This window comes from Balaenoptera acutorostrata, chromosome 16 (genome assembly GCF_949987535.1).
Source record: "Balaenoptera acutorostrata chromosome 16, mBalAcu1.1, whole genome shotgun sequence".
Classification (NCBI taxonomy): Eukaryota; Metazoa; Chordata; class Mammalia; order Artiodactyla; family Balaenopteridae; genus Balaenoptera; species Balaenoptera acutorostrata.
Window position 1 is genome coordinate 30,909,396 of NC_080079.1, and position 25,774 is coordinate 30,935,169.

General features: G+C 50.5%; 1 protein-coding gene across 1 annotated transcript in view; it reads left to right on the forward strand.

The window, feature by feature from the left end:
- The window catches only part of CRTAC1 (cartilage acidic protein 1), a 138,443-nt gene that overhangs the window by 70,531 nt on the left and 42,138 nt on the right, over positions 1-25,774 (forward strand). The window contains exon 3 of the mRNA XM_007187400.2: positions 15,086-15,282. Coding sequence (XP_007187462.2) covers positions 15,086-15,282 — 197 coding nt within the window. The remainder of the gene's footprint in view (positions 1-15,085; positions 15,283-25,774) is intronic.

Sequence of the window (25,774 nt, forward strand, 5' to 3'; positions counted from 1 at the left end):
CCAGTTTCCTATCTGCTCTGAGTGGGATGTTCAAGTAGCTGAGCCCTGGGCTGGCCTCTGCTTGGTAGCTCAAAAGAAGGAATGGTCCCTTGGAGTGGGAGTCGACTCAGTTCCAGGAGAAGAACTAGGAAGGGTGAGGACAACCTGTCTGTTATTCTTCACCCTCAGGGAGGATGTCCATCCACCAGTGCGGTTGGGAGACTCAAACGGATTGTGAATCCGTCAATAATATAATGCTTCTAGGTATTCACACCATAGCTTGTTCTCTACCTGTTCACCTGGAGCAATGTTGTTATAAACCCCTAGATGGCAGAGATCACGTCCATCCAGATCCTTTCGTACTGGACTCAGAACACCATGTGTCAACTGGTCCTTCCTGGATCTTGAGGAGACTGAAAGGACTGGGGCTGGGTCTCACAGTTTGGTGAACATAAAAACCACCCGGGAGTTTGTTTGAAATGCTGATCCCTGGGCTCAGGAATTTACATTTTTAACAAGCTCTTCAGGTACCTCCAAGGTAAATGGTCTACAGGCTACCCTCTGAGAAATACTGATCCAGACTCGCCCTTCTCAGACTTTAATGTGCACATGAATCACTGTGGCATCTTATTAAAATGCAGATTATGACTCCGAGATCTGAGGCCCAAGATTTTGCATTTTTAACACACTCCCAAACGTTGCTGGTGCCGTCCATCCCCACCGCCACTTAGAGTAGCAAGGCTCTCTCTACCTGCTGGTCCTCTGCAATCCGGAGGTACCAGTTCCTGCAAGGTCTTTAATCTAGATGGACGGTTCAAACGTAAAATGTCTGCATTACCTAAGACCTTAGATTATAGTCATGTACCTTTCATTTGTAATTAAAATAACTGTTTATCTTGAGTTGCTAGTCAGGTAGGTGATTTCTATACTACAAGCACTTTATAGGAATCTTTATTTATTTATTTTTTATATATTTATTTTTGGCTGTGTTGGGTCCTCGTCTCTGTGCGAGGGCTCTCTCCAGTTGCGGGAAGTGGGGGCCACTCTTCATCGCGGTGCGCGGGCCTCTCACTATCGCGGCCTCTCCCGTTGCAGAGCACAGGCTCCAGACGTGCAGACTCAGCAGTTGTGGCTCACGGGCCCAGTTGCTCCGCGGCATGTGGGATCCTCCCAGACCAGGGCTCGAACCCATGTCCCCTGCATTAGCAGGCAGATTCTCAACCACTGTGCCACCAGGGAAGCCCTACAAGCACTTTAAAGAATAAATATCTAGGTACATTGGATACTTTCTCACTAATACTTAACACACAACATTTTCTGTCCCTAGAGCTTTAATGCACACTCGCTCCAACAGCCAGATTCTGATTAGTGTTAATGCATGGCTAAGGGAATTCAAGCCATCATGGCAACAAAGACCTCTCTGAACGAATGCCTTTCATAATTGGCAGCTTTATATGTTTTTAAAGCAAGAGTCCCTTCTAGGACTATTTCCTTCAAATCAAAATGAAGAGTTTAATTCATCAGTTAACACTCCATAGCAACTGGAAGACTTTTGCTGCTTCCTCCAACCATTATTTCTCAAGGCACAACCAAGCTTGCCTCCATTAGCTGCAGCATGAGGGAAAACTGGAAGGAACTTGATTTTACCGCAGGGAGGGGACAGCCAGGTGCGTAGGGAATGGTGACCAGCAAGCAGAACGACACCATCCGCAGGGTCCGGAGAGAGCAAGTGGAGATCCCAGCAGGCAAAGTGGGGACGATGTGTATGGCCCCTGTACCCTGTCGGGCATGGGTGCGGGGCTCCAGCAGTGACTTGTATTTGCAATTCCAAGCAGATAGTTGTCACGGGGGAAGCTCGTCATCACGAAAAGGGGCCTGCACCCAGCTAGAGTCTGGACCAGGACTCTGGGTGGACAGAGCCCTGGGCTAGAAGGACAGGCCTTTTCTAAGTTGAAGATGGCCGTCTCCATCCCCCCATGAGCTGTGACCAACAGGAGCCCACTGGTCCTTGTCTTCACATGACAGCCCTGCCTTTCACCAGCCAAGACCTGTCTGTCCTCTGCCCTCACCAGGGCCTGTGACCTGTGTCTGGTGACCTATGTCTGCTTGCTTGTCCAAACTGGGCATCAGGCCAGGCTGACTGAGAGCAGCCTCCTGCACGCCTCACATCCTGTCCAGCGCCCAGCTCCGGACTTCCTCCCTGCTGGAGAAAACCATAGCTGTCTCTGACCAGACCCTCAGCAAATTCCTGTCACCTCCATTTCACGGGGCGTTCCTGCGGCTCGATGGGTCTATCGTTCAGCTCCTGTCGAGCAGGGTAGAAGAACGAGGGCTCCTGGGGGGCTCAGGAGGCTGTCTCTGCCGCAAACAACAGCCATATATTGTGTGCGTGCATGTGTGAGCGCGTGTGTGTGCGTGCACCTGTGCGTGTGTGTGTGCATGTGTGTGCACGTGCACATGCAAAACCTGCAACTGTGTCATAGTTTACACATTTTCTCTCATCTGACCTTGAGGTAGGGCAAATATTATTAGCCCCGCTTTATAGATGAGGAAACTGAATCCTCGGGAATGTATGTAAGCAGGTTCCTTTATCAAACACTGTGATGGAGGCTAGAAGTATAAAATACAGTCTAGAACTCCTTGGAGCTCACAGTCTTCTATGCTCAAGGCTACAGAGGTAATAATCATAATAATTCATTCTTTCAAAAATATTTATGGAGTTCCCATTATGTGTCAGGCACTAAGTGTAGATGGGAGAAGACAGACTTACTGACTAGGGTTTATTGAGCATTTGCTGCACACTCAGCACTGTGTTGACTACTTTACAGGCTTTATCTTCGTCCTCGGCACAACCCAGGGCAGGGGAGCTGGTATCAGGAAGCTGAGGCCTGGACCGTCTGGGTGACTGGTTCAAGGACGCCCACACAGCTGGAGAGTTGCGAGCAGGGACCTGCCCTCGGGCAGTCTGGCTTGTGGTCCAAGCTTCTCACCACCGAGCTGTACTGCCTCTCAGCCTTTCTGTTCTAACTTCAGGTCCAGTGTGCTTTCTGCTGTCCCGTGTTGCCCACACAGAACCCACCTCACTCCCAAGAGAAGATGCTCCCACTGCCTTTTCCCAGCCACTCCAAAGGGCTGGAGGCAGGCAGTCCCCATTCCGGATTCAAAACTCCGAATGCCTGCCCTCACCTGCCCCCACCCCGAGCCAGCCCGACCTGTACTCCACCTCTGCCGGTGCCTCTCCCCAGGCCAGCTCCTGGCACCCTGTCCCGGCCTCCCTGCTGTGATTGTTCCACTGCTGGTGCTGTGTGTGTCTTCTCTGCAACCTCAGAGACAGATCCTGTCCTGCGCCTGCCCTCCGCCTCTCACCACCCCTCAAGTTGTTCGACTTCACCTTCTGAGGTGGCTCACCCTGCCTGCCCCACTTACTGTGGAAAATGGCCGTGTACTGGCTCCTCACCTAAGGACCTCACCTCTTACTCACCCATGAGCAGACCGAGGTCTCTGGGCATCAACTCTCTAGTCGCTTTGTTCCACCCCATCCTGTCTTCTTACCCTTCCAGGCTTCCTCTGTCTTCTCTGAATTCCAGGCCTAACCCATCTGCTGGTACTTAGACTGTTCCCCTCCACCTGCTACGCTTCTTGCCCATGCCCCTGTAAATCCACTGCCCTCCTGGGTCTTTTCCTCTTGCCCACAGACATGCACAGGCCTCAGAGATTGGTGATACCGTCCCTTCACCCTGTGTTCTGGCCAATATCCTAGGCCTTCCTGAGCCCTTCCATCTTCAGTGAGCTGTCTGCATCCTAGGCCCTCAGTCTATCTCCTCTCTCCTCTGTAACGAACAGCTTCCTTGAAGCTCAGGAGCTTCCAAATTGCCAAATCCACTTTCCAGCTCCAATCCCTGGCCCTTTTGACCTCTTGAGAGCATTTAACACTGTTGGCCATGCCTCTCTTTTCAACCCTCACTTTCCCCATTTCTGTGCCTTCTTGACCCTGCTCTGTCTTAGGAGTCGTTCGTGTGCAAGGAACAGGAACCGGCTCAAGTTAGCTCAGAAGAAGTTTTTGGCATAATTCAGGGGAATTTCCATCTTCTGCACTATTGTTACAGTTCTCTCCCCTGACCCATCCTTCACGCACACAGCCACCAGACAACGCTCTTCAAATCGCTACTTTGATGTAATGGGACCCCCCCCCTGTTCAGAATCCTTCAGCGGCTCCCCATTTCCTACCAGATAAAACCTAAACTCATGGCTTACATGTCACATCTCCACTATCTTCGCTGCCATGTACTTTCCAGTTTGCTTCTGCTCTTTTTCACAATTGTCCAACACACAACTGTGTGTCATCCACAGAGTAGAGGGTAGAATAGTCTACCCTCTATTCCCGAACCATATTTTTCTGTTCTCTGATCTGCTTCGTAGCTCACACTGTTTCTTTTGTAAACGTCTAACTCATATATCTTCTATTAAAATCCTATACATTCTTAAAGTCCTAGATCAAATGAACCTTCTTTATGAAGACTATCCCAGCGGAAGTGATCTGTGCTCCTCTGAAAGCTTGGGGTTGGGACCACTCCTTATTCGCCATATTAAGTTGGAGTCCCTCTAAGCAGAGAATTCCGCCGTGTGTCATGCAATATGCCCAATCTGGAAATAGGATCCCAGAAGGGGGAATGAACTCATTGGAGAATGATTGGTTTATCTTTTCTACTCTTAAAGAAGAGTGAAACATCTGTAGGCTATTTACCCCACCATTCTGCCCCTAAATTGGCCCATCTTCTTAACCAAAAGAGAGACAAAGACCAACAGCTTTTTATCTAAAAGCTTCTAGGTAATTATAGCATTAAGGAGAGAAAGTTTGAGTAGACGTTTGAAGTATTTTGTGACCCAGCAGTTAAACAGGATCTGCCTGAACCCACAAGTTGATCACAGAGTTGGGCCATCGCTCCCCTTGTGTCCCACCACGCCCCACGCTGGGCTGTCACTGCCAAGTCTCAGTGCCCTCCCTGTCCCGCACCGCCAGCAGTGCTGCGTGGAACAGAGGCCTGAGGAGGAGGCCAAGAGCCGGACTCGTTTCCAGAACATACTGAGTCAAACCGTCGTTCCACTTTCTGTGTATACCTCTTTCTGGGGCTCCTGGAGGGGAGTGGCGGGACCTTGAGATGTATCTGGAGGACACAGGGACTCGGTGGTGCCAGGGAATCTCTGCCTTCCGTCAGTAGGCCCTGGCAAGTCTGTCTCCAGCAGTACAGACCTAGATGAGTGACTGTCTCTGTAGAGACACACTGCTCTTCCTTCCTGACCCTTCTCTTTCTGCAAAGACATGGCTCCTGAGATGCTGCTCTCATGAGCATTGGTCCTAGTTGAAGGCTGTCAACCGTAGGCTCCAGCTCCTGGCTCTCAGGATGGACGTGTGACCAAAACTGGGCTAATCAGGGCCCTTTCCTGGGGTTTTTCACATCGGAACTGAGGAAAGCAAGCCTCTCCACTCTGTTCTGAGGCTGAGGTGTGAGGCTGAGAGTGTACACAGGTCAGGCCTTGTGAAGAAGGATGGTGTGAGACGATGAGGCCAACAGAGAAGAGGGGAGAGGAAGTCCTGACGACCTCCTGGTCAGAACCCTGGCTCCAGGCACCCCAAGACCTCACTGTTCCCTTGCTCTTCTGGCAGGTTGGACACCTGAACCAATACTTTCTTCAATTAGTTCATGTGGAGTGTTTGCCACTTGCAACCAAAGAATCCTGATTAACCCGGCCTCCATCTGTCACCTGAATCCCTCCTTTGATAGTTTATGCAATTCCTGCCTCCCTGTCTTCCTCTTTTCTTGAGATAAACATGCCTTGAGGGATGGAGTCATGGTCTTCACCATCATCATCACCATCAACATGAACACCATGACTTGAGGACCTGTCTTTTCCTGGCATCATCCTAGGTATGGAGGGGCTAGAGCTGCAAACAGTAGTCTCTGCCTTCTGGTTGCCTCCATGCTCATCAAAATATAAGAAATTCCAAGGGCACAGAGCACATGCTGAGCACAGATCTTTTTTAGAACAAGGCATAAATCAATCAGTCTGCGTGGAATTTTTACAGAACGGAGACACTCATCACTGCAGATTATTCTGACCTTTCGGTGCCAAACATTCCTTTCTTGAAAAACCATCATCCCTTAGGACAAAGGGTTTGTATCCTTCAGCTTAAAGTTACCTTCTTATTCTTTGCACTGCATTTGTGGGGTCTTTTCCACCCTGGTTAGCTCCTAGTTCAGGATCAAATGTTTTTGTTTGTTTGTTTGTTTTCTGGGATGCCCTTTCCAGACTTATCCAATTCACTCCCCTGTAAAATCCCCAGCCCCAGATTTCTCATCATAGCTAGAAACCTCCCATTAACAAAGTCTTCTTTCCTTTAAACTAGCACCTGGCCTCTGTATATGTCCTCTTCTAGGATACAATCTGTGAGTCTCCTGTTGGGATGCCTTCCCATATGTTTTCTGGTCCTATTTAACTTCAATGGCTTTCAAAGAATTAAATGCGTAAAAAGGAAAAAAGAGCATTTCACACAGTTCCAAAGAAATGATCCATGTTCAAGGTTGTGCTTTCAAAATGGGAAACAGATGTGGCTAGAAAGTAAAGAAGAATTCAGAGGAGGAGTAGAAAAACAGGGGTTTCTGGAATCCTTGTATTTCTCATTACCCTTCCACCCTTAGGCTATGCACAGACCCTCAGATATTCTGAGATCCATGTGTCAACCCAACAGATCCAGGCTTCCCTTGGGGAGACCTGCCTACTGTGAATCAAAAGGCTATCTTAGAGAATTCTACTGATTACTGAGTAATGTTTTTTTCCTATTTTCCAGAGGTAAATTCTTCTTCCCCTTAGGTCTGAAATGATAGGTCATCGTTATCTACTTTCTTGTCCGAAAATGTAGCTAGTTAAAAGCAAGTTATCCTTTCTCACAGTTCTGTGAGTCCAGAATTTGGGCAGGGTCAGCTGGCAGGGGTGGAGGGGTGTTCTGCTCCAAGTGACATCAGCTGGTGTCACTCACTCAGCTGCACTCTGTTGTCAGCTTGGCTGGGCTGGAAGGCCCACGAAGTCTTTGCTCATTTATCTGGTGCCTTGGTGCTCTTCCACATGGCCTCTCCCTGGGGCTAGATTGGGCTTCCTCAGAGCATGGTAGTCTCAAGGTGGCCGAACTTCTTATATGGTGACTGGCTTCCCCCAGAGACAACGTGGAAGCTGGTAGGCCTCTTTAAGGCTAGGCCCAGAACTGGCCCACATTCTGCCAACTGAGTCAAGTCACAAAGCCAGCCCTGAGTCAAGGGAGGCAAAATGGATTCCACTTCTTCATGGGTGGAGTAACACGTCCATACAAAGAGGAAAGAAAATGATGGCAGCCATCTCTGGAGATAGCTACCATATCCCTATAACCACTTCACTCACTCAGAGGGCACATGCTCATTTTTTTTTTTTTTAATTTATTTATGGCTGTGTTGGGTCTTCGTTTCTGTGCGAGGGCTTTCTCTAGTTGCGGCAAGCGGGGGCCACTCTTCATCGCAGTGCGCGGGCCTCTCACTATCGCGGCCTCTCTTGTTGCGGAGCACAGGCTCCAGACGCGCAGGCTCAGTAGTTGTGGTGCACGGGCTTAGTTGCTGCGCGGCATGTGGGATCCTCCCAGACCAGGGCTCGAACCCGTGTCCCCTGCATTAGCAGGCAGATTCTCAACCACTGCGCCACCAGGGAAGCCCCCTCATTTCTTAACCTTAGATAAACCCCATGTACAGAACACTGTTCTCATCTTACTTAACTCTTCTCAGTCTCTTTTTTTCCCTGCAGATTATTTTGCCTCACAATCTCTATTCTAAGACCTAACACCTTTCTTCCCATTCAACTTATACTCTCCCTAAATACTTGTTTCAGAAAACTGTGTATTCCCAAGTACTGAGCTCAAATTAATTTTTACTAAAGCTTATTTTAATTTTGTGTTCTGTTATGATAACGATGACTTAGAACCTGTAATATACCCATAATATAAGGCTGACAATCCTTTAAAATCTTTTTCTGTGAAGAACCAAATGGTAAATATTCTCAACTTTTGAGCCATACAGTCTGTGTTGCAATTACTTAGCTCTGTTGTACAGGAAAAGCAGCCACAGAAAACATGTAAATGAATGAGCAGGTCTGTGTTCCAATAAAACTTTATTTACAAATATAGGCAGCAGGCCAGACTTGGCCCAAAGGTCTTGGTTTTGCTGATCCCTGCTTTAGACTAAGGGATCAGTTTGTCTTTCAAAATATATTTTGTCTAATGATTAGCTGTTTGACTTTCAGAAAGTCACTCTTCTCTGAAATTCCCTTCTTCATCTATAAAATAAGGGTATTGAAGTAACCAAGAATAAAATAGCCCCTTACGCCTGTAGTCCTGAAAATGCCACACATCTTTAGAAACCTTTGAAGGAAATGCCCAGAAAGGCCATAAGATGAGTTGTTTCTCTATGATAATATCTCAGAGCTCTGTTGATATCTCCAGGACTTTGTATCTTTCCAGGGATCTCTCTATTTTTCTCTCTGGGTCTGTGTATCCTCCCTTCTATGTGTCCCAGTGTCTCTACAGGCCAATCTCTTTATCTGTGTTTACAGTGTTTTTCTCTCTATGCTCAGGGATTCACTGCCCCTCAGTTTCCATTTTTCTATATTCTTGTGTGTCTCTGTCTTGCATTCGGATTTATACGTGCATCTGTCTCGTCTCCCTGCATCTCTCCCCTGATTATAACGTTGAATAGCTATATATTTTTCATTATTTTCCTTTTTAATGAAAAAAGTTCCCTATTTTTAGTTTTCAAAGTAGTATATTTTTCAAATTTCAGAAAAGTTTCTATTTATGTACAGTGAGATATCATGTGTAAACTACATAGCACAGTATCTAATATATAGTAGGTACCCAATAATCATTACATCCCTTCATCTGGCTTCCCCTTTATGTAACTGCCTAAATGATTTTTTTTCATATAGGTCAACAATTCTCAACAGAGAAAAAGGTTGGTCCTCTGTCTTTATCTATAATACCTTGTTACTCTCTCTCACCCTTACTCAGGACACCAGCTCCTGGCCTCCTCCTGGTGTCATTACCATGTGTAAGTAGAGGATCAAAGTGTAAGTAGAGGATCAAAGACCAAGCAAGAGACTGGTGGCTCAGTTGACTTTGCTCCGCCACCCAGTGATGATCTGGTACCTCCCAGAGGCTCCTTCTCTTTCGTTCGCTCTACAAGTATTTATTGAGTGCTTGTTACGCCCTAGGTGATGGGGAGACAGAAGTGAACACAGCAGACACAGTCCCTGCCCTACTGAAGCTTATGGTTTCCTGGGAGAAATGGGCAATACATAGGTAACCAAACCAGAGTAGGACAGAGGATGCCATTACTGGAATACAGAGGAGGAGAAGGTCTCTCCGAGATGCCTTTCAAGATGAGACCTAAAGGATGAGATGAAGCCGGCCCAGGAGAGAGGTGGAGGGAGGGTGTTCTGGTCAGAGGTCTGGGACCTGCCTGCTGGACCTTTAGGAGCTGAAAGGGAGGTGGTGTGGCTTTATGAGGTCAGCAAGGCAGGCAGCAAACCAAATAGGCTCCCAGGGCAGGTGTGATAAAAGGTCTGGGTTTCATTCCAACATAATGGGAAACCACTACAGGGTTTTAGGCAGGAGAATGGCTGATCTGATTTATGTGTTAAAAAGATGACTCTGGCTATGGTGCGGGGGATTTCAACTGGTGGGGGAAGTGGGGAAGCAGAGAAAGGAGGCTCTCCGGAGATGGTGGCAGTGGAGGAGGAAAGAAGAGAAAGGATTTGAAATATTTTAAGAGGTAGAAATGACGGGTTGACTGATGAATTAGATGTGAAGTCAAGGGAGTGGGAAAACCAAGGCTGACACCAGCTTTCTGGCTTTGGTATTTGGATGCCCATTGCAGGGAGGAGGGGGGAGGAGCGATCAATAGTTCCATTTTGGTCACATTCCATCGGAGGTGACTGTGGCGCATGCAGGGGGAGATGTCAGGTAGGCAGTCGGATATATGAGTCTGAGGTTGGACTGGGGATTTGGGTTGGAGATATAAATTTGGGAGTTGTCAGTCATGGGGATGGATATTATCCCCTAGTGAAAGGGGATGGAGAGAGGAGAAGGGGGTCCTGGACCAGGCCTGGGGACTCCAACATTAAGAGGCAGAGAGAGGAGGAAGTGCCTACACAGAGGAAAATGAGGGGGAACCAGAGAGAAAGAAGGAAAACCAGAGAAGGATGGCATCCTCAGAGCCAAGAGAGCAGTGTTATAAGAGGCAAGTGGCCGAGAGCCCAGGCCGCTGTGCCAGCTACAGCTGAGAGTCCCCAGGAGATGGGACAGAAAGGCATCCCTATTTGTGGCCTCATGAAAGCCACCAATGGCCATAACAAGGGCAGCTTTGCTGGAGTTGGGGGTGGAATGTGGATTGGGCGTGGGGCAAATTGTCAGTAAGAAAGTGGAGAGCGCTTGTGAAGACAACTCTTTGAGTTTAGTGACAAAGGGGAATGAAGAAATATCCCAGCAGAAGATGAGAGATCATGGGTGGGATGTTTGGGGATGAGAAATATTAGTGCGTGTTTGGAAACTCGAAGTGATCACTCTAGAGAGTGAGAGATTGTTCCTCGGCTTTCTTTTTTAAATAATGATGAGAACTTATAATTGTGTGCCTCTTCACAGTTTACCAAGTGTTATCACACACACTGTCTCTTATCCTCACAGAGTTATAGTTGAGGAAGCTGAAGCTTAGAGGAATTGAGTGACAAGCTCAAGGTCAGAGCCAGGAAGTGGCAGGCCCAGGACCCCACGCCCAGGCTGCTCTTCTTGGCCTGACCCCAAGGCCCCTCCCTGTCGACAGCAGTGGACCAGCGTGAAAATTGGACGGCACTCACACAAGGATGGGTTGTGCCCCGCTGGTGTCTCGCAAGCAGATTCTTAAATTTCCACTGAGCCAATCACTTGTGCCTGCTGGACCAGCCTTTGATATTATAAAGTCACAGCTGCTTTTCAAGAACACAGGACCCTGTCCCACTTCCTAAGCCTGTTTAATTGAGCTTCAAAGCCTCCTGAATTTCTAGAAGTGCCCAACAATCTCGGGCAGGTGTCAGAGAGAGGAAACGTGAAATCCCACGTCCCTCACATCCGTCTCCCCCGACTTGTGGGAACTGACACCCCAGAAGGACCGTGGTGGGACTGTGGCTAACTCTGAACCTGCCTCCACATCTGTAAAATCCTAGGATTGTCATGAGGATGAAATGAAGTAGTGGGTGTAAAGTACTTAGAAGGGTGCTTGGCACGTGGTGACTGCTCTGTGACTGCCACCCATGATTATTTTCCGTTATTGCTCACTCACTCACTTTTATGACAGACACTTGCTGGGCATCTTCTCTCTGCCAAGCATGGCTCTAGGCACAGCAAACACAGAGAGGTATCCACATGCTTCCTCGGCTCAAGAAGCATATGTTTTAATGAGGGGAAGTGATGTTGGAACACAAACAACTCTGCCTCGTGGTAATAAGCAAGGTGCAAAACGCTGTGGGTGTCCAGGGAAGAGAAGATCACATCTAGCCCAGGCAGCTGGGGCAGGCTTCGTGCGAGGAGTGTAGGGCGGGGTGGTAGGGAGGGGCGGGATGGTATGGAACCAACTGGAGCGTCAGCCCCATGGAGAAGAGGGGGAGGGGATAAGGCTGGCTGTCCTGGGGGGAGATTGTGAGAGGCTCGGATATCAGTGCAGCAGACCCAGCCAAGGGCAGCCTGGGTGGGGGGAAGGAGTGGCAACTCCGTGCCCCACCTCCCAGCCTTGCGCCCCCGTGTTGCTGGGACCCCTACCTAGGAGCCCTTGGTCTGGCTTTGTGTCTGTAGTCCCTGGCTGGGGGTGGGGGGGAACGCAAGAGGACAGAGTGTCAGGATTCATCCCAGGCTGCCATGTAGGCTTGGGAGGACTCTGCGGCACGTGCTCATTCTGTAACAGATGGAGGATGGGAGCCAGCCTAGTAACCCTACCCGTCTACCCCTTAGGGAGTACCCTGGAACTAGCACCCCCAAGTCCTTCAAACAGGAGATGGTCCAGGGCCATCCACTCCCCCAGGGCCACCACCATGGGAGCTGGGAGCTTGTGTGCACATGCCCATCACCCCCCATTCAGGGTGAAAGGACTGACCTCCAATAGGTGCAGAGGCCATGGCCTCTCCCCCCCATTGGGGGTGGTAAAGACATTCTCCTTGGGGGAGACCCAAGGGACAGGGGGTGCGAAGGAGGGGTGTCAGTGCTGGACTTCATGTGGCGGCTCCTCAGCCATAGCCCGGAGGGGGGCCACGCCCGCTCTGTCCATCTCCTGAGGTGGGTTAGACTCAAGGCCCTGTTTCAAGAGCATTAGACCGAGAAGTGCTCTCACACAGCTTCTAGTCCAGCCTTTTAAACACTGGATCTGGAATCCCTTGTTTAAACAACATTTTATAGAATATGATGCGTAAAATAAAATGCATCAACATAGAAATGCTCTGGATGAAACTGAGAGGAGAGGGCCCAGAAGCCCGTCCCCAAGACTGCATTTGTCCACACATTTTGTGACCCTCTGACTTAGTCCAACTCTCGTTTTGCAGAAGAGAAACTCAGAACCCAGAGAGGGGAACTGACCAGCCTAAGGTCACAAAACTAACCTCTGGAAGAGTCAAGACCTGCAGAGAAGCAAATGAAATCAAGGCTGAGAAAGTGTTTTATAAACTGTAAAGTGCGATAGAAATGTAGGGTTATTATCTCCACTTTGCATGAAGTTCTTGGGCATTTCCCATGTCGCTGCTTTGGGAGAGGCCACCAGAAAAAAAAAAATGCAGAGGACAAAGAGTGTTGGCATCATAGGCAGTGTGGAAAGAGCACAGGGCTGGACCCGAAGACAGTTAGAAGCCTAGTGCGGCCATGTACGAGCTGTGTAACCTAGGACAGCTCACTTTGCCCCTCTGACCCTCTGTTTCCTTTTCTAGAAAAATGCCTTCTCTACCTTCTTTCTGGGATTACTAGGGCTCAGGTGAGGCAATGCATGGGAAAGTGCTTTTAGCAAAGCCTAGCGCCACAGAACTGTACTGTCTTGTGAGGAGCAGTAATGGTAGTAAACGGAAGACCTGGAGGCTTTGAGGCCTAGTATTTAGCACCCACAAGGCACTTCCTGTCCCTGGGGGCTGGAGCCAGCTGCTGACGGTGCTGGAACCCAAGTGTTCCATCTCTGCTGCCTAGACACGTCCCATAGGTCATGCCGTGCCCTCGATGCACAGCCCTCAGACACTCTTCGTCAAGGTGTCTAAGGCGCAACCTCCCATTACCGAGTGCTGACTCAGCCCCCAGTAAGCTCCGTCTTCCCTTTCGCACACTGTGGATGCCAGAAGGCACATGGCCAGTCACAAAGCATCCCCCAAATTTCACTGGCTCTGCATCTTGGTGACAAAGGGCCAAATTGGTTCTGTTTCAGGAAAGCAAGAAGTGATTTCTCTCAAAGACCTTGGAGAGTTCTTTCCTCCCTCCCCACAGTGTTTTCGGCTGGGGACCGTCCAGAGGCTGGCAGCTGAACTTCACTCGGGATGTACACGCTCAGGTTCAAACAAAGGCAGTAGCCCGGGGACTAATGGATGGGGGTTGGCCAGGTTCCTTTGGAGAGCCTGACAGGTGTTCCAGGAGGAAGGAGGAGTCCAGACATTCCTGGCTGTGCTGCCTGGGGGTGACCTTGGACACCCCACTTTCTCCACATGGGAAGGCAATGGGAAGAAATCGACCACAGGACACCTAAGCCGTTATGCCTCAGACATGGGCTCTGAGAATCCACTCATTCAATCAGTCAGCAAGGATTTACTGAGCACCTAATGTCTGCCAGGCATTGTGCTAGGTCCTGGGGGACAAAACAGACAAAAAGTTCTGCCTTTGTGGAGCTGACATTCTAGCAGGATCAGACAGAGAAGGAAGAGCTAAATAGGAAGCTAGAGAACGGTCAACCGGTGGTAAAAGCCGTGGGAAAGAGAGCAGGGGTGAGGGGCAAGGGTACGGGGTGAGGGGCAAGGGTACGGGGTGACGGTGGTTGCAGGTTTCAGGAATGTGGGCAGGAAGGCCTCTCAGAGAAGGGAAGATTGCATGAGGACCTGCAGGACATGAAGGAGGGAGACAGCCATGTGGGTACCTGGAGGAAAAGCATCCTGGGCAAAGGGAACAGCAAGTGCGAAGTCCCTGAGGCAAGAGCACGCATCAGGGAGGTTGCATGGTTGCAGGAGAGTCAGACGAGAGAGAGATGAGGACTGAGGAGCTCTTTAATCTTTTCCTTCCAGTGCCTCGGACAAAGCGATCCAGCAGGTCCACCTGATGACTTTAGATGCATTTGTAATCTCCTGTCTGGGATGCCAGTTTATCCCGCTGTTTAAATGCTGGGACTTTCTGTCAAGAGAGAGTCATTCCAAACCGCAATGACAAAGCCTTCTGTGCTTCCAGAATTCACTCCAGGGCCCTTGGGTTAGCAGAGAGGGCCTGGGTTTGAGTTCCAGCACCTGACGCTTACTAGCTGCGTTACCTTGAGAAGGGCACTCAACCTCTCTGAGCCTCACTTTCTCTGATGAAGTTCATCAGTTGCCTCATCTGCAAAATGGGTTAATAATGCAGACTCCGATGCCTACCTCACTTGATTGTTGTTAAATTTAAATTAATGAGATCATAAATATGAAAGTGCTTTTTACATTGAAATGAGCAAGACTAATGTCAGGGTGTTTATTTCAGCAAAGCCTATGGTAAGGGGCTTATCACTGACTGCCCACTCCCCTCCACCACCCTGCTCCTTATTTGCATCCCACGTGGGACCTGTTGACTCTCACTTTGCTTCGGTCCGCATCTGATTCAGGGACACTCGTCAAACACCCGGGGACCCCAAGGCAAGGCTGCCAAGGGTTCCCCAGGAAGACAGTGGTTCCCCAGGAACGTTCTGGGGCTGATTTGTCCCCACATAGACCTGTCCGGGAAGACTCTGAGCCCACTGCTCTGGTCGGATAGAGCCAGGTGGGCCCAGCTGCTCCCCCCAACGTCCCCTCCCCCTTCCTCCTCCAGGTACAATGGCCCCAACCTGGTTCTGAAGTACAACCGGACCCAGAAGCGGCTGGTGAACATCGCGGTGGACGAGCGCAGCTCCCCCTACTACGCGCTGCGGGACCGGCAGGGCAACGCCATCGGGGTCACAGCCTGCGACATCGACGGGGATGGCCGCGAGGAGATCTACTTCCTCAACACTAATAATGCCTTCTCCGGTAAGGGCTGGGGGCCTCGGGCCTCCCCTGGCCCCCCCCTCCTTCCTCCCGGCACTAGGTTACTGTCACCGGCTTCCCCAGGACCTCACTCCATCCCAACAGAGACGGCCCCAGGAGGACCCGTTCTTCTCTTATGCATGAAGCTGTTTCTCACCTCCCAGCCCCTGGAGAGGGAGGCCTTGAGCAGAAGACCTGTCCCCTCCCTCGGACTTTACGTCATCCTCGCCTCCCAGTCCGAGCGGCAGCCCGGTCCTCCTAACTGACCCCTCCTCCCTTCTCCCCCACTCCTGGTGGCTCAACCACTCAGCACTTCTCACGCCCATAGCCCGCAGACGACTCCCTGGCATAGCCCTCCGTGCTGCTTCCAGGGAACTTTCTAAAATGCTTTGAAATCCTTCAAAGGCCCCCATAGCTTTCAGCTGAGCTCATTTTTTCACCCCACATTCCTGCAGAGCACCTACAGCATGCCAGACCAGAGGCACTAGGTGCTGGGGATACAACTTGGTGGAAGACAGATCTGGGGCCTGTCCTAGCCCAGAGCGCCATCCCAGTCACTTCGGCTCTTGTGTAAATGCGGATTCTGACCCAGCAGGCCTGGCTAGGCGCTGAGGTCCTGCATTGCTAACAGGCTCTCAGGCTGTGGTGCTGCTGCCTGGCCAGGGACCGCACTTTGAGTAGCGAGGTCCTACACACCGAGGAATGGCTGAGAGAAACGGATGCCCAGAAGGCTACGTAGTAGCAACAGTAATGACAACAACTAATACTTAAGTAGCACCTACTATGTGCCGGGCCAGGATCTAAGCACTTTGTATTAATCATCTCATTTAAGTCTCACAGTAGCTCAATTAGGTAGGTACTGGTGTGGCCCACTTTATAGTTGAGGAAACTGAGGCACAATGAGGTCATATGACTTGCCCAAGGCCACACAACTTGTAAGTCCCAGGATTCAAACCCAAGTGTTTGACTCCAGATCCATCCTTTTAATCAGCACACTCTATGGCCTTACTCAACCTGATGCCCCCGGGGCCTAGTGGAGAGCCAGGCTCATGGTTGGTGCTCAGTGTTTCATGAGCTGGGGGACTGTGTTCTTGGGGCTGCAGGTGGAAGTCTGCTCCCATGGGGCCATAACATCTACAGGGAAGTCCCAGGCCATGGCTTCCTCCTGAAGGATGCAGGGCCCAGTGTCCCTTTGGGGCCAGGTTGGGCATGCACTGCACTCTTCCAGATGGCAGCAGCCCTCTTGGGTTGGTCTGAACAACACCCTGTGGTTCAGACCTGTGAATTCACCATTCTGGACCCTCCCAACCTCCTGGAGGCAGGTGATCGCCTGGATCGCCTGGCTATGGGGACCACCTTCCCTGCACGCACGCGCGCACACACACACACACACACACACACACACACACACACACACTGGCTTTACCCTGGGCCCATAATGTTGCCCCTGCTGGTTGCTGAGCCCAAGCCAGGATCCAGCCCCAGACTGCCCCTGCTGTTGAGCCCTGCCATTTGCATGAATGGCAAGGGAAGGGGTTGGGGCTGGTGCCAGGGGCAGGGGCAGGCGGAGCTGACTGGCTGACAGCCAGCTTTGTGCAGCCGAGAAACAATGAGCCACAGCCCCAAGTGGTGTTTTATGGGTTTTCATCTCATCTTGCCACCAAGTGAGGCCTGAGAGGTAGTAATTATCCCTACACAAATATCAGGGCATGATTACCCAGCTGGATTTACTGCCCTCTCTCCAACCAAGCCAAGATTGGATTAGGACACAATTAATTGATGGGCTGATCAACCTTTAATGTGGGGCAAGGTCAGGAGGGGAGCAGCAAGGGACGGCTGTGGAAGGAGCGAGTGCCCGGGAAGATGCCGGAGGGACGCAGAAATGGGGAGAACTGTGGAAGGAGGTGCTTAACGTGGGCTCAGCGGGCACGATGCCAGAGGAAGGGGACAGACTCTTCCTACTCACTGAACACAGAGCCCCTGGGCTGGGACCCGACCGTCAGGTGTCTCGAAGCAGCAGCCCTCCCACGCTCTTAGAGCGTTTCATCGTGAATCCTCGAGCAGCGGTGCTCAGCCCAGGCTGCACACTAGAACCTCCTGAGGAGCTTTAACGCGCCCAGTTCCCAAGGAGCGTCCCGGTCCAGTCCAGTCTGAACCTCTGGGGGTGGGACCCAGTTATCAGATTGGAAAGCTCTCCAGGTGATTCCCTCGTGCAGTGGAGGTTGACAGCAATACCCCAGAGTCATGTTGGTTCCGTGCTCAGCCTAACCATCACCCCATTTACTCACTAATATATTCGCTCATTGGGTCCGTATTTACTGAGCACCTACCATATGCCAGGCACTATTCTAGGCACTGATGATGCCCCAGTGAATGTAACAGACAAAAATCCTGCCCTGTCTCCCCAGTGCAGTCTTATATTTCTCTAGGAATCTGAGTCCACTCTCCTAGCCACTAAGTTCCTCAAGGGCAAAGTCCATGTATTGGTTATTTTGTGCCTCCCTCTGGCCCAGCCAGAACTTGAACATCCTAAGAGTACAATTAAAACTTGATAAATAAATCCAGGAAGAACAGACAAGGCACAAGCATTTGGCCTGAGAGAAGGTTTGCCAACAGAAGGAAGACAAGAAGAGGCGGGCAAATGGAGCCCCCCGGAAGGTTCCTCTGGGAGAGGCTGGCGCTCGGCCCCCAGAGCTGGGGTAAGGGTGACAATGCCCCCCAGCTTCAGCCCCAGGCGTGCACCTCCCAGTGACCTTCTGTGGGTTTGAGGGATGTCTGTGGGTTTGAGTTAATTTTTCAGTTGAGTGATTCAATTGATTCATCGACAGTGGGTGGGGTGTGGAGCCATTTGTGCCAGGTCAGCACTTCCCTGGGTCCAGCTGGCATGACGCTCAGCCATTGCCACCCTGCCCACAATGAGGAACCGGCAATGCTCTCCAGGAGCCCCAGCCAGCCCACACCTGCCCTTGGCTTATGACTGGGGGCTCCTTTAGCCTGTGCCCAAGCATTGGAGAGGCCTCTGGAAGGACGGTCCCACCCTGTCCCTCAGCCAGCTGTTAGGATGTCAGCACTGGGGTCCTGCATCCTGGCAGTGTCCCGTGGGAGTCAGTCTGTACAAACCTGGGACATGCCCCTCACCTACTGGGTGACCTTGGGCAAGATGCTTGACCTCTCTCAGTCTCAACCCCTTCACCTGTAGTACAGGAAAATCAACTTCATAAGTTCAACTCCCTCCAGCAGCCCCACAGACTGTATCCAAAGTCTTTACCGTCGCCTGCCACACTCCAGCTATGAGCCAGTTGCCCTTCTGGCTCCGTTTCCTCCACTCTTCCTCTTGCTCGCCGCAGTCCTACCCGAGGCCTTTGTACTTGCTGTTCCCTCCGCCTAAAATGCTTTTCCCACTGTTGTTCTCAGGGCTCACTCCTTCCCTTCATTCAGGCCCCTTCTCAGATGAGGTCTTCCCTGAAAGCCTTAAGACCGTACTCTATCACCCCCTATGCCCTTAACTTGCTTTATTTCTCTTCAGAGCACTTACTGCTGTCTGAAAATATGTTATATATTTGTTTGTTGTTCATCTCTTCTACTCTTCTGCTAAACACCATGGGGACAGAAACTTTGTCTTGTTTTCTGTTGTATCTCCAGGACCAAAGAAATGCTTATGTCACTTAGTAAACTTTTTTTTTAAATTTATTTTATTTATTTATTTATTTTGGCTGTGTTGGGTCTTCGTTGCTGCGCGCGGGCTTTCTCTAGTTGCAGTGAGCGGAGGCTACTCTTCATTGCGGTGCGTGGGCTTCTCATTGCAGTGGCTTCTCTTACTGTGGAGCATGGGCTCTAGGCGCATGGGCTTCAGTAGTTGTGGCACGCGGGCTCAGTAGTTGTGGCTGGCGGGCTCTAGAGCTCAGGCTCAGTAGTTGTGGCGCACGGGCTTAGTTGCTATGCAACATGTGGAATCTTCCCGGACCAGGGCTCGAACCCGTGTCCCCTGCATTGGCAGGCAGATTCTTAACCACTGCACCACCAGGGAAGCCCATAAACATTTAATATATATATTTGAATGAACAGCTGAGATAATGAGTGCAAAGTACTTATTATGGTGTCTAGGACCTAATCCATGCTCTCTAAGCAACGGCTGTTATAATTCTGTGGCTTGAAGAAAGGCAGAGACTTTAGAAATGTCCTGGATAGAGGGGCCACAGGCCTCCCTCCCGGCCGCTTGAAGAGAGAGACTCTTGGAGCAGAAAGAGAAAAGGACTATCTTGTAAATACAACACCACACAGATGAGGGTATCAGGTAGGCACAGCTCAAGGGTTAAGAACTGGAAAGTAGTAAGAGGGAGAGAACAGAGGAAGACTGACCACAATCCCAAGAGGCCTGGGCCAGGAAAGCAGCGTACGGCTTAACTGACCTGGAAGAGTACTAGCCAGTGTGTCTCAGGCAACACTACTCTAAAAAAACCAGGTAGGAGTGTGTGCAGGACAGAGGCGGACAAGAGGCCCGCTCCAACACCCCCTCCACATCCAGGAACCCAGGACCCCCTGCAGCTCCTGCCAGGAGCCCATCCCTCGGAGTTCCTGCGCTGGCTACTCCAGCTGCTGCTCGGCTCGGCCCTGAGCTCTTCTGCCCGCGTGACCTGGCCTGGGGTAATAGGAGTGTGGTGCTGAGTGGGTCCATGTGGACTGTGAGCCCCACACCCTACCTTATTTATTAACTCATTCCATTCAGCAGAACGGTCACTGACCGTCCGCCATCTTCAGTCTACATATACCTCCCTCCCTTTCTACACAAATAGTAGCACGCTCTGTTCACGGTGCTGCCCCTTGCTTTTTTGTTTAACAGTCAGCTTTGGACAGTATTTCATGGCAGCACACAGAGAGCTTTCTCATTCTTTTTATGGCTGTAGAGTACTCCGTTGTATAGATTTGCCATTTGTTGAATTGGCCCTCTGTTGATGAATAGTTAGATTGCTTGCAAACAGTGCCACCGAATGAATAAGCTTGTACAACATGCCATTCTCCACAATTCCAGGTGTATCTGTAAGGTTAAGTTCATAGAAATGGAATTGCTGCATCAAAGGAATATACAGGGGTAGTTTTGATAGGCATGGCATGTCCTTCAAAGGGACAGTCCTAATTACACTCCTATCAGCCCTGATACCAGTGAGCCTTTCCCATCCCAATAGTCTCACCAATACATGTCATCATTTTAAAAACTATTTGCTAATCTGATAGGAAAAAAATTGGGATCTAAGTGTAGTTTTAATTTTTCTTAAAATGAGCAAGGCTGAACATATTTTTTTATATTTGAGTCTCTTTTTTTCTATTGATTATCAGCCTTCTTCGTACTGATTTGTAACACCTCTTTATAAATTAGGGAAACCAGCCCTCAGTCTGTCATACAAGTTGCATATAGTTTCCTCTTTTTTGTCATTTTTCTTTTGTCTTCGCTCATGGTGGGTTTTGCAGTGCAGAACATTTTTACTTTTTTTTTTTTTTTTTTTTTTTGTGGCTGCATTGGGTCTTGGTTGCTGTGCGCGGGCTTTCTCTAGTTGCAGCCAGCTGGGGCTACTCTACATTGAGCGGAGCGCGGGCTTCTCATTGCGGTGGCTTTTCTTGTTGCGGAGCATGGGCTCCAGGCACGAAGCCTTCAGTAGTTGTGGCTCGCGGGCTCTAGAGCGCAGGCTCAGTAGTTGTGGCACACGGGCTTAGCTGCTCCACGGCATGTGGGATCTTCCCGGACCATGGCTCGAACCCGTGTCCCCTGCACTGGCAGGCGGATTCTTAACCACTGCGCCACCAGAAAAGTCCCCATTTTTACTCTTATGAACTTGGATTTATGACTCTTTTCTCGGATGGCTCCTGAGCTCCGTATTATACTTAGGCCTTCAGCAGGGCTTTTGTAACCTCTCAGAGAAGAGGCTTCAGTCACTGCACCAGAGAGAAGAACGGAAATCGGGGGCGCCTTGCACTTCCAGGCTCTTCTGCCCCCCACAGCAAATGAGTCTGCCTTGAGAATGCACCCATTGTCCACAGCTCTTCACTCAGGCCCATTCCTGCTGCACCCAGATGCTCTACACCTCGCTTCTCAAAGCAGCTTTCGCGGCCCAGCACTGGCAACAGCTGGAAGCTCATAAATTTGCAGAATCTCAGGCCCCACCCCAGACTGACTAGACCAGAATCTGCATTTTACCAGGATGGCCAGGACTTCCTGTGCCTGGTAAAGCCTGACATACACTAACCCTGAGGCTCCACCCTCTTTTCCTAGGATCCTCTAAGCCCTAAAACGGATCCTAAGGTCTCCTGATCCCCAGCCATGTTTCCCTTGGACACAAGGTCCAGATTTTCAGCTCACCCAGCATGATCCCATTTGGGGAGATGAGCACATGAACTGCTCAGGCTCCCCGCCCCCATCCCCACTGTGCCTCACTCCCACGTGGCCCCAGAAGAAGCAAGGATGGGATGAGGCTGTCAAAGCAGCATCATAAAGAGTATGGAGCCCTGAAATCCATTTCCTCGGTCCTAACGCAAAATGAGCTTCCTCGGGAGCTGGGACTGCCCTCCACCAGCCCCCGCCCAGCTATTTATTTATTTATTTTTAGTTTCTGCTGTACAGCAAAGTGAATCAGTTATACATATACATATATCCACTCTTTTTTAGATTCCCATTTAGGTCACCATAGAGCATTGAGTAGAGTTCCCTCTGCTATATAGTGGGTTCTCATTAGTTATCTATTTTATATATAGTAGTGTATATATGTCAATCCCAATCTCCCAATTCATCCCACACACCCCCTTCCCCCTTTGGTAACCATAAGTTTGTTTTCTACATCTGTGACTCTATTTCTGCTTTGCAAATAAGTTCATCTGTGCCATTTTTCCAGATTCCACATATAAGCGATATTATATATTTGTCTCTTTCTGACTTACTTCACTCTGTATGACAATCTCTAGGTCCATCCATGTCACTGCAAATGGCATTATTTCGTTCCTTTTTATGGCTGAGTAATATTCCATTATATATATGTACCACATCTCCTTTATCCATTCCTCTGTCAGTGGGCATTTAGGTTGCTTCCATGTCCTGGCTTTTGTAAACAGTGCTGCAGTGAACATCAGAGTGCACGCATCCTTTCGAATTATGGTTTTGTCTGGATATATGCCCAGGAGTGGGATTGCTGGGTCATGTGGTAGCTCTATTTTTAGTTTTTTAAGGAATCTCCATACTGTTCTCCATAATCTGCCGAACTCTTTAATATGTGGTGGGGGGCTTTGCAGTCAGATCCCAGTTTGAGGCTCGGCATTACCACTTAACAACAGCTGTGCATTAGGTAAATGGTTTAACCCTCTGAGCCCGATTTCTCTCTTTAAAACAAAGAATCTATCTTCCTGACGCGACTATGGAGAGGACCAACTGAGCTAATGTGGGTGATGCGCTCGGCAGAGGTTCATCGGATTTCTCTCTTCTCCCTGGGATGGAAGAAGGAAGACTGAGAAGGAAGAAAGACTGGTCTTTCCCTTACGCCCCAGCTCCAGCCTCACTGCTCTGCAAGCTGCCATCCCCCATGGCCAGCGAGCTCTTGGGCATGCCTTCTCGGCCACCTTATGATCCCCTCAAAGGCCAAGCTCCTGCTCCCACCCTCGGCTGGCCCGATGTCCCTGCTTCCATCACTAACCCCTCAGGGTGGACTTGCTCTGATCCGCCACACCCAGCCACACCCTCCCGCCCCTCCTGCTCCAGCCTCCTGCACCCAGCGCTTCTTCCCCACTTTCCCTGTAACGTCACCCGGGGTCGTGCCTGAGCTACTACAGAAGCGGCCTCCCCACTTCATTTTCTCCCCTGTTAGCCCACACCTCACTCCACTGCCAGGTGAATCTTCCAGAAACACTGTCTTCCCCAGATCAGAAACCACCCATGGCCCCTTCACCCTCAGTGCTGGATTAGTGGCTATCTCCCGGCCTGCCATGCTGCTCCTCCTGCACCTGCACAAACCCTCCCCTCTAGGCAAACTCAGTGTCCCCTCTGTGCCTTTGCCGATGCTTCCCTGCCTGGCCTTAGCACCGCCCCTCCTCTCTGCCTAACGAGTAGTGGAGTGAGTGCTCAGAAGCACAGGCTTTGGAGTCAGAAAGACCTGGGTTTGACTCTGTCTCCACCACTCACTGGCTCTTGGGCAATTGACTTAACCTCTCTGCCCCTCAATTTCTCCATCTGTAAAATGGGGCTACACTACCTTTCAAGGCGCCTGAGGGGTTTAGGCAAGATGATGATTGTAAAAGAACAAGAAGTGCTTCATGCAGAGCCTGGTTATACTAAGTGCTCTACACGCTGGAGCCGTGCTGTTGTTACTCTGATGCTTTGATTCAGGTGCTTCCTCTGTCATGAAGCCCTCCCTGATCACTGTGGCCTGATTTCACAGCATCTCCGGGATGTACTGTCCTGTTGTCTCTGCGGGGCTCTGCTAGTTGGGGGATCATAGGCAAGTCCCCTTGCCTCTTGTGCCTCAGGTCCTTCATCTGTAAATTGGTCCTGAAAATAGTACCTACCTTGTGGGCTTGTGGCGAGGGTTAGTGAGTGAATGTATGTGAAGCGCCTGGCACATAGAAAGCTCTGTAGGAATGTTAAGTAGTATTAGTTTTACCGCAGTCCCATGGCATCTCCTCTGCCTATCCCTCCTGTCGTCAAATGAACTGTAAGTGCCCTGAGTGAGGGACTGAGACTCCTACTTCATGAGGCCTCCCCCAGCATCCAGCAGGGAGTGGTGGGCCCTTGAGCCTCCTCCACTTGGCCTTCCCAACTGCCCACCTGGCAACAACTGCAAGTCCCACTGGGCTCTGAGACCTTCAAGGCTCCCTTAATGCCAACATGCCAAAGTCTGGGTGGGAATGGGAGTCCCCAGATGTGCCTCTCAGAGGGGCCATGACCTCCAGAGCCCCCTACCCTGCCCTTGAACGCCCAGTTTCTCCCAGGCCTCCGGTCTGTAGGAGTCACCCCCAGGGACTCAGGAGAGCCCCTCTCTCCTACAACTAACAGCCTCTCTTCTTCCCGAGCTGCTGCCCCCGACTCAGTGAGGGGCCCCAGGGCAGAGTGCAGCTACAAGGAGCCAGAAGGTGGGATTACACGCTGACGTGGGCCAGGGACCAGTGCTGGGTGTTTATTGCCAGTGCCATCGACCCACACAGCTCACTGTTTATCTGTCTTCCTGACACACCTAATTACCCAGGTTGCAGCTGCCAGAGCGTTTGCTCTTCCTAAATCACAGGCTCCCACTCCTCCTGTCGCCCAGGCCTCCAGGCCTCTGCCTGCAGAAGGGCTGCCATTGATTTTGCCGTTCCCATTTATGATCTACAAGGCTGTGAATCACTGTTGCACATTCTACCTTAGTTTATTCTTCTGGGCGTCCCTGGTCAGCTCAGAAGCCTGGAGGCTGGAACAGGGGAAGAGGTTAACAGTATGTGGCACCCTAACCCCTCTGGCCACAAAGCCCAGAACGTGGCCCGAAGTCAACACCCCCGTGCAGCAGTTTGCTAAGAACAGAGCTAGTTCTGCCGGATGCTGACAGGTGAGCTGCAAAAAGGGTTTCCGTGGTCGAGTATGTTTGGGAAAGGCTGGCTTAAGTCAAATTAGGCCCGTAATTTATTGCAGGACTTTTCAAAGTTTTGATAGACTGATGTCCACTGAGAATCTCCAAGGGTGGATGGAAGGTGCAGTCTTTCCTGAGCTCAGACGATCACAAAATCTTTTCTCCAGGCAGCTGGCAGAGACCAGGGTTCCACAAAGCACACTTTAGGAAATGTTGGGAAATGTGAGCAGGAGGAATTGGGGGTGATGAGGCAAAGAGAGGGGGATAGAGTCACCCTGGGCTCGTTTTTTCCTCTTGTCTAGCTGAGGCAGGAACTCGGCAGCTTGAGAAATTTCTCCCGCTGAATGCAGAGGCGCCCATCAGAGCTCTGCAGAGCCCCAGCTGCCGGCAGCTGCTTTCTCACCTAGGCTAAGCTTTGGTAGAGTTTGACCTCGGGGTTTCAGGTGTGACTAGACGAGCTGGAGGTACAGTCTAAAGAGGCCCTGGTTTGACAGAGAAGGGCAAGGGTCGCTCGCTGTTGTGAAAGCTGGGCACCCGGAAGCCTGCAGTGCCGTCCTCGGAGGCGCCGCAGGCATCAGAAGGCGATGACAAGGCTGCCACTGCCTCGGGAACCGCCACGAGGATGGCAGTGTCAGTCCACAGTCCCTTTTCCGCAGTCCTGAAATGCAGAACGCTCTGAAAGCCTCAAGTGCTTTTTGTAAGTTCGTGGGAAAGTGAATTGATAGCAAAACCTGTCCTGAGCTGACGTGAGCTATTTATGGGCTTTATTTATCCCACCTAGTGTGACTATTCATATATTTCACTGCAGAAATATTAATGTGTTTAATTACAGGGTGCTGCCCCAGTCCCTGATGGGGGTGTTATGTACTAAACGGTGTGCGCACTGTGTTACCTTTCTGACACGTGAAAGGAAAATA